The sequence below is a fragment of the Vanacampus margaritifer genome, chromosome 11 (genome assembly GCF_051991255.1).
Source record: "Vanacampus margaritifer isolate UIUO_Vmar chromosome 11, RoL_Vmar_1.0, whole genome shotgun sequence".
In the NCBI taxonomy this organism is placed as follows: domain Eukaryota; kingdom Metazoa; phylum Chordata; class Actinopteri; order Syngnathiformes; family Syngnathidae; genus Vanacampus; species Vanacampus margaritifer.
The window spans coordinates 5,537,379-5,555,049 of NC_135442.1; the positions used below are offsets into that span (position 1 = coordinate 5,537,379).

The window sequence follows — 17,671 nt, forward strand, 5'->3', positions numbered from 1 at the left end:
TCGCCACTCGCGATTATTGTTACGACGAGGCGCGGAAGCTAATCCATCCCAAGTTTGTCAGGACACAACTTGGGTTTGTTTGCCAGTGACTCGTGTCACATTCATTTCTTTTCTCGACTTGGAACGCCGTCCCGCTCCCAGTAGAATTCCGCACTGATCATTAACCTTTCCTTGCGTTTCTTCCTTTGCCTGGTCACATTTCCTCTCTATTTGCTTCCTGGCCCCCATATGCCACTTTCCTATTTCCTGCCTGCAGACAGCAGGGAGTAGCTCTATTATCACCTTCCTCGAGCTGTCTTTGAATGTGAGAGGCAATTCCATTTCACTCAGACATGGGGGGGGGAGGATGAGGAGGAGGAGGAGAAGAAAGAAACTCATCATAGAGTACTCAGAAATTGGTAGATGGTCACTTCTTTATATTTGAACGCGGTGCTACTTGGCTTTTTTGTTTTTGTTTCAGGAGTTAAGTTGAATGTGGTTGAACTTTTTGATACCTGTAATAGGTAAACATCTAAAGAGAGAGAAAATAAAAAAACATTTCAACGGTCTCACACTGAAGTTTACTATAAAATTAACACTGCAAAAAAAAGGAGAAATAAACATGGTGCATTTGAACACCAAACCAAAAGAACCTGAGATATGAGCAATCCAACTCTGTTGTTCCGCCAACTGTTTTGCTTTGACTTGAAAGCAAAAATTTGAGACGCAACAACTATACGTAACTTTGCCTTAAAGTCCGCTAGCTTAATGCTAACACATAATGGGAGATGCTATACGTTGGCTAACGATGTTATAACCTCTTCAGCAATGGATATTTGAACACTTGAGGTGCACACTGAAGGCACGCAACTCTTAAATTTTTCTGTAAACTGTAAAAATCAGCAAAACAAATGATAGCGTAAAAATCTCTCATATAGCCGGTACAAAAAGTACGGAAATATTGAAACTGCCAACGTTCGGTGAATATTTTTGACTGGCGAGTACCTTTGAATGTATTTAACCCTGGGGAACCCACGGGGTCAAATTTGGCCCCTATAAATTCTGCTACTCAAATAACAAAGACTTTTTTTTTTTCCAGCAGTGATTTTGTCCCTGTGTTCTCGTTTCCATTGGCCAAAGTGTGTTTGTACATTCAAAATCCAGTTCTAAAATGCAACAAATAAAACAAAAAAATTATATTGTTCAATGTAGCTGTGTATTTATTTGATTATTTTCTTAAATTCTAAATAGTTTACTGACAGTTTTTGTTATTCAGATTTTTCAAAATGATACCCCTAAATCCCAAAAGGGTCAAATTTCGCCCTAATCCTAAATTAGGGAATAAAGGGTTAAAATTGAAAAAACATACATTTTGGTGTTCAGTGAACTTATAGCAGTCATTTAATGTATAATTCATAATTTTCCAAAGAAGAAAAGGGTTCTTGGGTTCTCCAGGGTTAAATATGTTCGAACGTATTGTAGGCTAAATGCTACAAACATAGCCTATTTTCCCATAATGCCAGGGAGTTTTACTAGCGCATCGATACCCCGTGGCATTATGGGAAAATATGCTATGTTTGTAGCATTTAATGTACTGGCAAATACGTTAGAACATACTCGCCAGTCCAAAAATGTTCCCTCCACATTAGCAGTTTAACGCTTCTGTAGAAAAGCTGCACTTTCCAACCAGGTTGTTTATCGTCAACTCTATTCAAAGTCGTCCTCTGAAATATTTACAATGCCCGAGCAGCTATATTACATTGCTGTGAAGCTGTGCTAAACATGTTGAGGATATCTCTAATGCTCCCATTCTCAAGTGTGTTCTCTCCATTTTGCGGCATTTGACTCCAAGCTCGTGTTATTTTTGGGGGCTTTCCCTTTGGTCTTATCTTTTCCCTTGCTTTTATCGGCATCTTGTTCTGCGGGAGCACTCGGGCTCTCGACAATATTGCCGCGGCATAAATGAAACATGCGTTACGCGGAGTGATAATCTGCAGGCCTCTCTATTTTCACGCTGCATTTCCAATGAGCTGCGGGTTGGCCTGGTGTTGTTGCCTGTGATTTTAATGACTATTATTCTTGCAACGCGACAGCCGCCTGCTTGCTCCTGCTCTCCTTTCAATATTTCCTTCTTTTTTTTTTTATCAGTTATTTTAAGAACTGGGCGCTTTATCATGGATGTGATGAAGATATAAAGAAGCTACTGATCCAATAATACAACATGTGATATTACCTTGTTTTATTTTAACTTTACTGTGTATAGAATACTCAAAATAATGATAGTAGAGTAGTATCTTGAATAGACTGGATTATTTTATTAACCTTGCCAGCAAGCTGAATTCTCCGTAAAATCAGGGATGTGATTTTTCTGCTAATTCGCGGAATTCCGCTTTTTTTATCGCCCCCCAAAAAAAAAAATTCCGATTTTTTTTTTTATTTTTATTTTTTTAGTAGTAGTTCATTGTGTATGCACATGACTCCGACAGATAACATCTTCTGCTATAACAAAGACATTTGTGGTATGCTCTAATATGAGTTACTTTTCATTTGGTCATGATACAATTATTTGTTCATGAAATTTGAACTCTTCAACGTTATTTATGTGTTAACTTAGTAATCACATTAGTTAGATATGATGATATTCTCAGTGATAGTTTTTAAAAGCAAAGGCAGCCCAATGTTTTTGAATGTGACTGATTTTGAGTTGACTAAAACTGCCATTTTATATGGGATAGTTCAATATACATTGAAAATTTATGCTGTTGTTTTGTCTATTTCTTTGTCATGTGAGTGCATTGAAAGTACTTAAAAACACGGAAAACCCATGAGCTCCGGGACCTAGCTGGGTGCCAGCGGCCCCCAGACCCCCGGCTAAATTTTCAGATAATTTCACTTTGGTCAAATCACATCCCTGTAAAATACATCTTGTACGGCGTACATCCAAATAAAGTTTCTACAAAACGTATTCAACTGAAAATGATTTTTGAAAAATGAATCTCATAGTTATGTTTAATAACCAAATAAATAATATAGAGCAAACTTGTCATCACAGTCGGGGTTGCTTTTAAGACACATGAGAGCTGTTTTAAACCGGCGTAAAATGCGTAATGTCTTCTTTAAATGACTAAATATGGTTCCTTAATGGGAATCTATTCAATCAACTTGTTTGCAACACTACGAAACCTTTTCAGTAATTCAGTTTGAACACTTAAATGACAAATCCAAATTCTCCATGAAGGTGAGACTACATTCATATTAAAGAGGGAAAAAAAGCAAAGCAAAAGTTTCTATTGTTTGTCACTTTGAGCAGGGATGTTGCATGGGAAACCTCAGCCGAATCCCGAGGCAGTAAGTGCACACACTTCATGGCATGGCTACTCTTAAAATGCAACCGATGTCACTGATAAATAATTCCAACGTTACAAACATCAACCCCCGCAATCACGACGATCCGCCGATATTCATTTGGCATAAGTCAGTTTCATTCCGGTGTGCTTTTCATCAGAAATGGCCTGAAAAGAAGAGTCGGTGTGAATTTTTCATGCCCGGGGGCTTACTGGGGACATTGGCCGTGTTCTTCACTCGCAGACGTCTGACGGCGCATGGCAGCAGAAATAACAAAATGGTCACAAACCCCAGCCGCGCTCGCCGGGTCACACGGCCTCGTTAAATTTTCAAGGGGCGGGCGGCAACAATCCCAACTGTTGATAAAAGGTCAGGAGACGGCGATAAAAAAACGTTTTTTAAGGCACATTGGGCCCACGTTTGAACTGCGTGGTCCTGCTATTGTAGCTTGTCCTCTTTTTTTTTTTTTTAAGACGCTTAATCTGCAAATCAGTCTTGGCTTTGGGCTGGTAGACGCCACATTGCAGTGTTTCACACGTGTTACTTCGCTGTAGTTGGTGCGAGACAAAATTCACACAGGTCTCAGTGTGTGTCTGTTAATGGGATTCTCCAGATGAAGACGCTACTACGAAGTCTCCATTCAAAATCCGGTCAGGCCACATTCATATGAACCGATAACTGCATGCCCCAACTGGTGAGCTTCATTTTAAAAAGACATATTTCTTTTTGGCCCGAATGTCCTCATGACAATTTGTATCTTAACATGTCGGTATTCTTCTATACCTTTCTGTTACTCTTCCAGTCTCTCTGTAGCTCTGTTACAATCTGCTGACGACACTCGGAACTCAGCGATCACTTTCCCCAGAGGAAATCCGGTTTGATCAATTGTTAGGCATCTTCTTGGTGTCATGATGAAGAGGACTGTTTAAGGCAAGGCAGCTTTATTTATATAGCGCATATCATACACATTGTAGAATATTTAAAACATTTAAAATACTTTTTTTTTTTAAAAACACACCGAAACAGAAGAGTTTAAGACATTTAAAAGCAAAGTAAAGGAGTTACACTAGCTTCGGTTCTTTTGCCAGCTTATTCCATTTGTGTGCAGCATAACAGCTAAATGCTGCATCACCACGTTTGCTTTGAACTCTTGGATATACTAATTGACCCGAGTCTGCTGACATCAAAACCCTATTGGGTTACATTCAATTAGCAATTTTAAAATGTTTTCACCTAAAATTTTCATGGAATTTTTTGAGCAAAGGGGAACGTACCACTGATTGTCAAACCCACCTAAGTGGGGCAAAGTTCTTTCTCATTCCCTGAGGGAGCGGTGAGCAGCAGCAGGAGGAGCCGCGCTCGGGAATTATTTGATGATCGAACCCCCCATTTCCAACCCTTAATGCTGAGTGTCAAGCAGGGAAGAAAATGGGTCCCATTTTTATAGTCTTTGGTTTGACCCGGCCAGGGATTGAACCCACAACCTCCCAGTCTCAGGGCGGACACTCTACCACTAGCCACTGAACTGGTTGTATGTATTTGTGCTTTCATGGATCCAACACCTGCTTAGAATTTTGCAAAAAAGTTTCTGAAACATGCACAACAACAACAACAAATTAAGTTTGAATGTTAAGTTCATTGTGAATTTCAGGTTCATTGTGAAATTTCGCCTGAAAACCCACTATCACTTAACCAAATTTTTTTCTGTTTCTATATGAAGGTAAAATGTTATTTGAAGAAAAATTCAATAATAAATTTTCATGTTACCATGTATCCATTGCAGTCAAGTTGAATCCTCACATTTCCAAAATACCCCCCCCCCCCCCCACCGCCACACACACACACACACAAAAAAAAAAGCCTATGTGCTTCAGTTACATCAGGTTAAATTATAATGTAATTTACTGAGAGAAAAAAATCTGCAATTGCGTAGCCGCAGCCAGTCACTCACATTGACCCTGTTTTGTCCATCACAAAAAGTAAATGAAGTGGTGTAGTTACATCATCTTCCCAAACTGTTTTTCAAAGATCTTAGAGCCATGATTGATGCAATAAATAAAAGAATGAGCTGGCTCAGTAGTGGACGCCAAACCATTACAGTGATGAATTTTGAACTAAACAGGCTTTCTCAAATGTATCTATTTTCATTTAGACAAGACTTTCAATCTTGAGGCGACGACGCGACGTAATGCTGTACAGCATCCGCAGCAGTGAGGAAAGAGGCGGAGTTTTACAACACTTCTCAGACAGTTGAGCCTTCAAGAGAGTTAATAGATTCATTCGCAAGTTGTTTTCAGTACATGGAATTGGTTAATAATGCGTGAAAATAACAGGTGATATGGGGACAGACCAATAGTATCGATTTAGGGGGAAAATGGAAAATTTACCATATTTGGTCATACAGGGATTTAATCTAATAAAAAATACTCAATGGGGTTAAGAACCGAGTGGGCCCTTTGTTGCGCACCCCTAGTCCAGTGTTTTGATGTTTTCTCACTACAGGCGAACGCTCCCTCCAGTGCACGTTCACCTATAAATTTGTTAAGCACACCTAAGTTTCCACTGAACACCACAATCACCTGCTCTCAGGTTAATTTGTGAGAGCTTTGCGGTGAAGTGCTGGCTGCGCATTGGCTTGCGTCCTTTCAGGACACCACTATAATGAGCAGGTGTAGGAGGGCACTTGCGCGTACGGACGCGTGTCGCCGCGTGTCCAGGGAGGCCGGCTAATGAGACTTTAAAAGCCACAACTGCCCACTCCGCCCCTTTGCGGGCCTCCAGCTGTCTTTTCTGTCAGAGAGCAACGCCGATTCCCATTGACACACAGGGGGCGGCTCATATTAGCATTAGCCAAACAACTTAATTAAACACTTGACGTGCATCGCCTTGGAGTCAAAGTTGAGGGGAAAAAGAGAATTTTTCTTCCCTTTCACTTTGATTTATTGACGGAAATTGCAATGTGACATGTGGCAAACAACATATAAATAACTTAAGGGCCATCTTAAATGCATTCCCATGAAAATTTTAGTGCCACTGTAATATAAGCCACTACCTGTCATGAATTCCAAATAACCTTGGCTCTATCCTCTTAGTCCAGGCCCAGTGCGCCTCATTCCTTATTACTGGCCTGACAAGGAAATGTTTACCCATCCGACAAGAGACATGCCATTCCGTGGTTGAAAAAAGAAAAAAAAAAGGAAAAAAAGGCAATTTCACCTGACTGGAGTAGCACGCCGTGTGTCCCCTCGCTGTATGCTGGCTATAATTTTGTTGTCATTTACTGTGCTGTGATCATATCATTGAAGTGACAGTAGTGGGCATTAGGTAAAGTCCCCGAGCTGGTGCTCACTTTGGGCCCTTTTTCTCTCCTTGTCATTCACATTGATTAGATTAGACCCAGGTGGCCCGCACACATTCCTTTGGCACAACAGCAATCGGAATAATAAAGAAAGAGGTGATGCAGCTTGTAATGTAAAAAAGGACATTTTAAATCTCTACGTGAGTTTTTCTCTCTTTTTACAACAACCTAATGACATCCAATACAAAAGCTGAATCCATAAGCCCACTTTTAACTCTATTGTTAAATGAATTACATCTCTGACAGTTTTAATCAAAACTGAGCCACTTTATTAGCTTGGCAAGGAACGAATTGCTGTGTTGATGGTTGATAGAACTCTGCTAGCTTGTTCGCGTGTAGCAGATGAAGTCACGTTGTTTACAGTCTTAAAACAGCTAGCAAAATTTGTAGCATTGTATCACAAATCCCACCATTGAGTCTAAACATAATGGAACGCGGTTAAGAAAGTGTGTAGTTGGAACGCGCATCAATCCAGCTTTGACACAAATGGCAGCGCTAGCAACACTGTACTAGCATTAGCATTGTAAATAAGCCGATGTTAGCCGTGGCTGCTACGTTGGAAGCATGACTTATTTGTAATGGAGTCACACAAAATGTTTTCAGTTGGAAGTGTATTTTGGGGCTGTATAATCAATTAAAAAAAGAAAAAACAAAAAGAGGTGTAAACTTGGATGTTTATCAAAAATGTTGCAAATTCTCTGTTAGCTGCCTGAGGTCCCCGTACCTCTAAAAGGGAAATTTATTCATTCACTTTTGTTTTGTCAATTCATTTTTTGTTTGTGGGTAACTGATAGATGGGCATTCCCCTCTACTCCCCCCCATTTATTTTCCGGAGGTGGCTATTCCACCAGGGGGGCAGAGGTTTTTTGTTGGTGTTGGTGTTGTTGTTTTGTTTTTGTTCTTTTAAGAGTTACATCAGTGTTCAGTTAAAGGAGCATACAGAAAAGAATGAAAATGTCATAAAAATGTGTTACATATAATGACTTTTCAAAGTGTTTACTTTTTTCTGTCCCCTTTCATTTCTTTTACTTTACAGAGTGAAATAATTTTTCGAATTGGATTGAATTTAAATGTATTTTTTAAAGTAACACACACGTTGGTGATCATCTCCATTCTTTTGGGCCAGTGGAATTAGATGAGCAACTCCCTGAGGCATCCAGGTGACTAATTCTTCACAGGTAACCCGCATTGGTCGGTTCAAGCCCGTTCATTGTGCTGATTAAAGAACAGAGTTGGAAGTGAACCATAATCCTGTAATTAAGCGATCCGAGAGTAAACCTCCTCTCGCGCTCGGGTCCGGACAAGCCCGTGCATGCACCTTTCACAGCAATAGATTACTGGACCCTTCAGCCTTACTGTTTAATGACCTCAATGTTCATTAGAGGCACAAGCTCTGTACACTACAAGAAAGTGCAGCCGCCAAGCCTCCTTCCTACCCTTTTTGCTGTTCAGGGTGCACCGAATGCCAATTAAGGTGCTGTTGTTTTTATTCAACTGAAGTGAAAAGTCTCTGAAAATCCAAATCCCCTTTATAGAGAGACTATAGAACAAAACAACAAAGTGAAGTATTTTTAACCCTCTCATATGCATGGAAACGTATTGATTATAAAAAATGACTCACAAAACAAAAGGGAACTATAAACATTGTATATTTAAACACCAAAATGTTCAACCAATCCAAACATAATGAAAGTCAGCTGGTTTAATGCTGAGATATAATGTAACACAATAGACTGGCTAGCGGAAATTAGCATAGACGTTACAGTAATGATAACCATTCAATGAATGAAATGGAAATTAAAAGTTGTGTATTAAAACCAAAATTATTCAAAGTACAATGTTACTCACAGATATATAGCCCAGCTATGGCATTTCACATGATTTGTTAAGCTAATATACTTTTTTTCTTTAGACAAAAGTACATGATTTGGTTGGACATTTCCAGGTTTAAATATACAATGTTTAGTTCTCTTTGGAAGTGAACTTCAAGAGGAAGTGACCAATAAACAACTTAAAGGATCCAGCAAGCAGTCTTTTTCATTTTCTCTAGGTGATTTATTTTTATTTTTTTTTAATTCCTGCAAGAAAGTAAGAAACAGCTGTAAGTAATTAATACTTTTGAAAAGTGTGTTTTGACATGTTTAAAAGTGCTTAGAGTGTATGAAGGTGTTTTTTAAAAATTGTTTTTGGTTTCTTATCGCAGGTATGAAACGTATCCCTGCAATCAACTGGGGTTCACATATTTGATTTTGATTAGACACATTTGTTATAGGAATACTTTGATCAATATCGTTAACTGGAATGATGAATTTGCCCTTACAAACCAAAGAAATGCTGTATAAAAGTGTGTGTGACGTCCCCCCTCCCCCTCCCCCTCCCCCCCACCACTAGCACCCCCAAACAGCAGCATGTGTTACCTTGGTAATAAGCTTATTAGGCCGGAGTGCAAGGTGTTCACTGTGCAGCCGTGGCTGCAGCTGCTCCCAATGCACTGTGACTTTGTCACCTCGACTACTGTTGCTTCTATTTTTTTTTTCCTATTTTTTTTTAATAACATGAATCATCCAGATGATAACTTCCATTTTAGGCTACTGCATTGACGACTTTGATGACGCAAGTGCATCTACTGTCGTCATATCTTGATTGCTTTCCATCTCTTTTTTTTTTTTAGGGCGCTAAATTTGAGGGGTAGGACACCCACTAAGTTGGACATTTCATTAGGAACACCTCACAACCATCAACTTAAAACAAAAATCACTATGTAATAAAGAATAGGTTCAAATGTGCATGTGTACCTAATGAAAAGGCCAGCGAGTGTCCACTCAGACAAAATCAATGTGATTATCTTTTCTTTCAAATATTAAAAAGTCAACAGTCACCCCTCCGCTATGGAACGTTTCCCTTCGGCTCGGTGTGCCATGTCCCCGATATCAGTGCACTGGCTCATAACTTCAGAGGCTATGAAATATTAAGCAGCCCTGGGACTCATAAACACATCTTCAGTGGGACGCCGTGATTTCACGCTATATCACAAACATTTTAAGGCATTCCATGCACTAAGCTGTCATGGGCTGTCTGTCATTGATGTGAATAATAAATCCACTCATGTCCACGGCAGACATACTTTAGCACTCATGGCGCATAAATAGGTAAATAACGAGGGTAAAATAGCTAAACACTCAGATAAATAACCTTCACTCTAACAACAGCTGCGTCAAAAATAACCCAATTATGGGTTACAAAGTGCCTGACTGATACTGGGGTCAATTCGGACCAACTTTTTTATTTTTTCATTCAACCCCTAAAATTGGATTGTTTTGTGCGGATTTTTTTTTTTTTTTTGGGGGGGGGGGGTTATACAACCCAATTACCCAATTTTTGGTTTGTTTTAACAACCCTTTTTTTCTACAAAACAATCCTTGCGCTGGGGTTGGTTTGTGAGTTAAATAAAAATAAAGTGATTTAAATAAAAATAAAAACTTCATTTGACCCAAAAAGTTGGGTCAAATTAAGTTTTTATTTTTATTTAAGTTATTCTTTTGACCCAACTTTTATAATAAATACAATAAATAACCCAAAAAGTAGGGTCGGTCCATTTTTTACCCATTCCGATGTTTGAATCAAATGCAGATATTCACAGATTTTGGGAGGTAACCGATTCAGCTCTTACAAGGGCGACATGGCTCAATGGTAGAGTGGTTGTCTCCCAACCATGAAGTTGCAGGTTTGATCCTCATGTTCATGTGGAAGTGTCCTTGAGCAAGACATCGAGCCAGAATTTACTCCCAGTGGACCTGCCAGTGTTCTACATGGAAACAGCTGAGCTCTGGTATGTAAATCAGTGACTTGGGGGCTGTGGAAAGCACTTTGGGCACCATGGGATAAAGCACTGTATTAAAAGCAGCTCATTTATTCATGGTCATTTTTTTCCCCTCAATTTTCAAATGTTTTTTTTTTTTAATCCAATCCCCTGCTTATACTACACCCTGAAAAATGATTGGTCAAAAAGAGCCCAATGTTGGTCAAAAAGTAATAACCCAAAGATTTGGGTGAAATGAATAAGCAATTGTTAATTAAACAATTGTTTGACAATTTTTTTTGTAATAAATAAATAACCCCAAAATTTGGGTCAGCCACTTTTTGACCCTATTTGGATTATTTTTGACACAGCAGTTCTAAGAATTCAAAAAGAACCCTTTGGTCAAAAAGTATTAACCCACAGAGTTGAGAGAAATGAATGAGCCACAAAAAAAGAAGACCTTTTTGGATTAAATAACCCCAAAAGTTGCGTTGGTTCCTTTTTGACCATATTTGGGTTATTTTTGACCTAGCTGTTTTTTTTTTTTTTTTAGATATTCAAAGGTGATTTTATAGTCTATATGTTTCCTTCTAAATGGCAATTAAAATGAGCTTGAGTTATTTGCGGATTTTGGTTGTGGTGGCCTTCTCCCTATGCCTGCACTTGCCTCATCCTTAATTAAGTAGTGCCTAATTAAATTCCAAGCAGCTTCAGCCAATCAGCGTGCTGCTTTCATTAGAGGCGCGCTCTCCCGCATGCTCGCAAGCTGAATTGCTTCAAGTCGTCATCCTTTTTTTCCCCCACTGCGTTGCATTGTGGGAGTCTTATGCCAATACCAACAAATATATAGAAAGAGGAAACTATAGGGGGATCTATAGGTCGAGTGATGCAAGTGCACATCTCGCCTCAGCCTAGTGACCCGTCCGTGAAGCGCGTGCACGAGAGCAGCGCACTTTCAGGCTGCGATGGAATGGACGCGCATCTTTCGTCTATCATCTCCAAGCACGCGGAGGGAAGTTCAGCCGTGAAAAAAAGCCCCAGGGAGATGACGAATGAGTCGGAGGCAGACACTTTCCCCGACCCCAAGGACGCGCGCGGGGGCAAACTCTCCCCTCCCGGCGGCGGTGCGCACGGAGACGCCGTCGACGCCCGTCACGGTCACACCCTCCATGGAGCAGGAGCGGGAGACAAGTGCAACTTCTCTCCGCCGTCCGCCTCCGCAGGAGCCAGCATGTTCCCTTACCCGAGCCAGCACGCCGCCTTCTCCATCGGCAGCCCCGGCCGCTACGTGGCCCACCACCCGGTGCTGGCCAACGGAGCCTACAACGGCCTGCTGAGCAACTCGTCGGCGGCCCCGGGCTACCCGCATCCGCCTCCTCCGCCGCCGCCGCCGCCCGCCGCCGGCTACCCGTACGCGCAGCAGTACGGAGCCGCGTACCAGGGAGGCGCCTTCTACCAGTTCTCCCCGGTCCAGGCTGCCGGGCTGGTGCCGGGGAAGGCGCAGGTGTATCTGTGCAACAGGGCCCTGTGGCTCAAGTTTCACAGGCACCAGACGGAGATGATCATCACCAAGCAGGGACGGTGAGGGGCACTTAAAAAAAAAAAAAATAATGATCAAATAAAATGAAAAGAAAAAAAAAACTCTTTCACATGCTGGCCTTCTTTGTGTTGTATAGGAGGATGTTTCCGTTTTTAAGCTTCAACATTTCAGGCCTAGACCCAACTGCTCACTACAACATTTTTGTGGATGTTATCCTGGCTGATCCAAATCATTGGAGGTTTCAGGGAGGCAAGTGGGTTCCCTGCGGGAAGGCCGACACCAACGTCGTAGGTAAGGTGCACTTTATATATGCTGTATAATAATAATAATAATAATTATTATTATTTAGTGCTCAGTTTTCCCCATTAGAATAAATTAATGTATTGAGCACGACTAAAATAATAGTTATAAAAACATCTTTTTTTTTAAATACAAACATTTATTTTTAGAAGCAGCACATTTGTTTTATTTAACATTTTAGTCAAATAACACACGCAAAGTTGATAAAAAAATAAACATTTTAAACTTTGTGTATGCGTGGTCTTTGAATGTCGTTCAGTTTACACGCATTGAATTCAATTTAGTGCATTTCAATTGAGCACTATTTGTGTTATTTAAGTGCTGCATGCAAATGTTGCTAATGATAATACACAGGTAGGCAAAAAATAAATATTTTTTTAAATAAAAAATGATTTTTTGGCACTCATTGGTAGGATTTTAAAAACAATGTTTACAGTCATTATTGCATATTTGCTGATATAGTATCAACAGCTGATTTATTTTTTTATTGACATGATTCAGGGTCCCGATAAACAACACGTTGATAAATGTATTTAATTTTTGTAATTCAAATTTGAAAAGCAATGAACTAACTTGTAATTTTCAGTCAATATTTTTCTTCCACTGCTCAGTTGAGAGAATTCAAACAATTTATTTTTATGATGCTCATCAAACGACAAATATCGACAGAATAAGCAACAGGCATCATTGAAAAGCCTTTCTTGTTCTTCGAATTCAAAACTGAGCATTATAATTGCATTGCAAGGTTCTCGGATGAATTTCTGAGATTTGCGTTCCCATGCAGGAAATCGAGTTTATATGCACCCGGATTCACCAAACACGGGTTCACATTGGATGCGTCAAGAGATCTCTTTCGGCAAATTAAAGCTGACAAACAATAAAGGGGCATCCAACAACACGGGGCAGGTAGGACGGCATCACGTGAAAGCTGTTTTTTTCCTGAAATGATTTTCCAGCATGCGCGACTCATCTTTTCTCGTCTGTTGCATGCGCGCTTGTGTGCTTTTGGTGCAGATGGTGGTCCTGCAGTCTCTGCACAAGTACCAGCCGAGGTTGCACGTGGTGGAAGTGAACGAAGACGGCACGGAGGACGCCAGCCAGCCCGGCAGAGTGCAGACGTTCACCTTCACTGAGACGCAGTTCATCGCCGTCACCGCCTACCAGAACACCGACGTAAGAGCACGAAAAAAAAAAAAGGGTTCCAATTAATTTCGATTTACTGAATGTGCACATGTGACAACTGATAACCAAGCCTGCGTCCACTTTTCCCTCCAACAGATTACGCAACTGAAAATTGACCACAACCCCTTTGCCAAAGGATTTCGGGACAACTATGACACGTAAGATTTGTATAAGTCCTTATTATTATTATTATTTTTCAGGAGAGCTCAGTATTGTTCATTCGATTTGACATCATCATTGCTCTCCTTTTTAAAAAACAAACAAACAAATAAATTAAAAAAATGTAATAAATGTTTATTTTTATTTTTATAAGTCCTTATTAATTGCAATCATTAGCTTGGATTTGTTTATTATCGGATATTTGAAACGATGCATTTTTTACACGATGACGCCACCGTTAAACTCAAAATGGGACTCAACCAATGCAATTCTAGACCATTTTTTCATCTCTTTTTATTTCCATCGCCTGCACGATATTTCTTCACACTTCATTGGATACAACCATAATCATAATAATTTTATTTTAAAAAATCTAGCACTGATGTTCTCATTATTTTAAGGTCACATTGTGATGTATTGATGTGTGGCCTAATCAAGTGGCCAGTGGTTGCATCTTTAGACACTGATGTAAAGATGTTCATGCACTGTTTGTTAAAAAATAAACATTGTTTATGCTATGTGTATAGCTAATGAATGGAAAGCAATAAAAAAACAATTAAATGTTTTATAATTTATTTATTTTAGTGCTGCTGAGGGTAACTGTTTGTTGGTGTACCTAAACAAGTGGCCTGTGGGTGCATCTTGAGAGACGTGCTAGAAATGCTGCAAGGCTAAATATTAGCATGATATTAAATTTAAAAAAAACATACAAAAAAAAACAGTTTTAGAAACTATTGTGTGAGTAGCTAATAAATAAATACACAAATAAATAAATAGCATAATAATATAAATATGTTTGAGTTTTAAATAAAAATGATACCACTAAAAGTAATAATAATTGAACTAATAATGATAACATAATTTAAAATGACAATTTAACATGATTTAAAAAAGTAAAAACTTGGTTTATAAACCAGTGATAACATTGTGTACTATAGTCAATGTGTATGAAAGAATAAATTACTTATTGTTTCTTTTTTCTTTTTAAATGATAAAACACATTAACACTATTTTTATTTTAGCGCATATATATATGGATATATATTGTTGGTAAAATTGTACTGCAAAATCAAAATGTATACTAATAGTTTAAAAAAAATAACAACCGGAAATAAAGAACAAAAATATAATGAAAAAGACAAGCAAAAATATAATAATAATAATAATAAAACAGGTCAAAGTGTGATTGCGGGGTAATATTTAATTTCTTTGAAAATAATCTCAAATGTTGTGTGTAGTCTACCTAATTACACGCATTCTATTGACCATGAACTTGTTTGCATGCTGGAGCCGTCATGTCGTTTCTCTGCGCGTGTTTGTTTCCAGTGTGTACACAGGCTGCGACATCGACCGCCTCACTCCGTCCCCGGGCGAGTCCCCCCGCTCGCAGCTCATGGCCGGGCCCCGTTACGCCGTGCACAGTCCCTTCCTCCAGGAGCAGTTCGTCAGCTCCTACGCCAAATCTCGCTTCCATCCCGGCATGGCGGCGGCGGCGGCGGCGGCGGCGGCTGCTGGCGCGGACCGCGGCGTGCCCCTCGGCAACAGCTTGCAGAGCGACGAGCCCCCGGTGGGCGGCGCCCCGCAGCGCTGGTTCGTCTCCCCTGCCAACAACCGACTGGACTTCGCCGCCTCGGCCTACGAGGCCGCCGACTTCGCGGGCAACGCCGCCACCCTGCTGTCGTACGCCGCGGCCGGCGTCAAGGCGATGCCCTTGCCCACAGCGGGCTGCTCCAACCGGGCCCTCGGCTATTACGCGGACCCTTCCGGGTGGGGGGGACGCACCCCGCCGCAGTACTGCGGGGGAGTCGGCGGCAAAGCGAGCTCCGTGTTCCCCTGCTGGCCCGCCAACTCCATCGGGGGGAGGAGCAACTGCCTGGCCGAGGAGGGCGACTCGGTCCCCACGCAGCGCTCTCCCATTGGCTCTGAGGAGGCCAAGGCCAAAGACGTGACCTCCGAGTCGGGCTGGATCGAGACGCCGTCGTCCATCAAGTCGATCGACTCCAGCGACTCGGGCATCTTCGAGGCCGTCAAACGGAGGCGGATGTCGCCCTCGTCCACCCCCGTGCCAGACGCGGTGTCCCCGCTCAAGTCGGACCTCCTCAGGGAGGACAAGACCTGCTCCAAGGACATTGGCTACTACAGCTTCTACCCGACCAGCTAAATCTATCTATCTATCTATCTATCTATCTATCTATCTATCTATCTATCTATCTATCTATCTATCTATCTATCTATCTATCTATCTATCTATCTATCTATCTATCTATCTATCTCTTATTCATTTCTTCCCTTCATCCTTCTATCATTATACTGTATCCTCCCATCAACCCCATCTGTTCTTCCATCCTACCATCCTGCTATGTGCTATCCTTCCCTCTATCCATCTATCATTCCAAACAATGGGTATTAAAAAGTCTACACACCCCTGTTAATTTTTTTTTTGTGATGTTAAAAAAGGCCAAGATAAGTTACTTCAAAACTTTTTCCACCACTATAATCTTTAAATCTCATCTAAAAAAAAAAAGAGAGGCATTTCCAGAGTTCAAGTAAAAGTAAACTGACATAATGTGGTTGAAAAAGTGTTCACACCCTCATGTAGCTAGCATTTGGCTGTTTTCACAACAAATCAATCACATCCAAACGCATATTAAGGGGGTGTCAGCACACACCTGCCACCAATTAAGCCCCCTCCGATTAACCGCAAATAAAGTTCAGCTGTTCTAGTAGGCTTTTCCTGACTTTTTTTTGTTGTTGTTGCAGAAACCTGCAGGGTTTATGCTAACTTCGGAATGCTACTTCGAACGGTTCGCAATTCAGAGGCATGAAATGATGGCAGGCGTGTAGGCTATATTATTCCGCTTTAACATGAGTTTGAATGTGATTGGTTCATTCTGAACACACGTCACATGATCTTAGTAGTCTATATTATACAGTATAGGTTACATTAATGGTCTCAATTTTGATGTCATAATAACCTGACATTTGAACAGAGGTGTGTTTACTTTGATTTAATCCACTCTATATATCCCTCTACTCCATCACTATAAATTTTGACAGTTCACTTCCACTGTTAATAGCCAAAAAGTGTACATTATCCACCATTCACTTCTTACAATCAGGGCCACTGTAAATAGGAATATAATTTATATATATTAATATTGATTATTGGTGATAGTGATTGGACGTACACTCCAAATAAGATATGTAGTGTCGCAATGAACAAATATTCTGTCAAGTAGCCTCATGTGATATTGATCTATCTGTACATGCACACATCATATATTGAGAATATGTACATGACATGTTTTTGTGTAGCAAAACAATCGTATTTTGTACTTAATCCCAAACCGTAGGCTACCAAATGTTTACGATGTTAAACGGATCACTGCTACATTCGTGATACGTGCTTGAAAACAACTTATATGTGTGTAATGTGATTTTAAAATAGAGGCTGTTTTTTGTTGTTGTGAAGAGATCAGTCTCTGTTGGATTGTTATAGAAGCAGAATAAATCCTGTCAGGCTATCACCTGGTTATGTATAAGATGTAGTTTGGCATATGGTGTTTGAATATAGCCTAGTGTCCCTGAATGCATCATCAATTTAAGACACGGATTTTATTTATTTAAAAATGTATTATTTTGATTTTCTGTTGCTGTGATCTGGGCGGCTCCAAAAATTTGGCAAATAATTTAACGGATGCAAAAATGCAATTTTAAGAAGCCCTTCAAGTGTGGAGACGTGACAGCAATGAATAAGTGCTAATGCAGGCAGATGTTTACATGAATTTTATATCATCCAAATTAACAGGACGTTGTTGTTCAAATTATAAACAAACAAGAGGTTACTTATACGCGAATATTAACTTTTAATTTTTTTAAATTTTTTTTTGCAATATGTTCGCGGTGCCTTAACTAAGCATAGTATTCCGATTAACACTTTTTGTAGAAAAAGCATTAATCAGAACACCGCTTTTTTTAGGCGGCTGCCATTTTGTCTTTGCCACCCGCT

At 40.2% G+C, this 17,671-nt stretch overlaps 1 protein-coding gene across 1 annotated transcript; it reads left to right on the forward strand.

Moving 5' to 3' along the window:
• Window positions 1-11,344: 11,344 nt before the first annotated feature.
• Window positions 11,345-16,385, forward strand: tbr1b (T-box brain transcription factor 1b). Its single transcript, XM_077580819.1, has 6 exons — window positions 11,345-12,062; window positions 12,158-12,312; window positions 13,106-13,227; window positions 13,336-13,494; window positions 13,600-13,661; window positions 14,989-16,385. Exons 1-6 carry the CDS (start codon window positions 11,368-11,370, stop codon window positions 15,821-15,823), a joined length of 2,028 nt encoding a protein of 675 aa, XP_077436945.1. The 5' UTR covers window positions 11,345-11,367; the 3' UTR covers window positions 15,824-16,385.
• Window positions 16,386-17,671: the final 1,286 nt, after the last annotated feature.

Bases quoted from the DNA above. Each gene is read 5' to 3' on its own strand.
- tbr1b (XM_077580819.1), top strand. From the start codon at position 11,368: ATGCAAGTGCACATCTCGCCTCAGCCTAGTGACCCGTCCGTGAAGCGC. The intron at 12,313-13,105 runs GTAAGGTGCACT...GTTCCCATGCAG, and splicing joins GGCCGACACCAACGTCGTAG to GAAATCGAGTTTATATGCAC. The intron at 13,228-13,335 runs GTAGGACGGCAT...CTTTTGGTGCAG, and splicing joins CATCCAACAACACGGGGCAG to ATGGTGGTCCTGCAGTCTCT.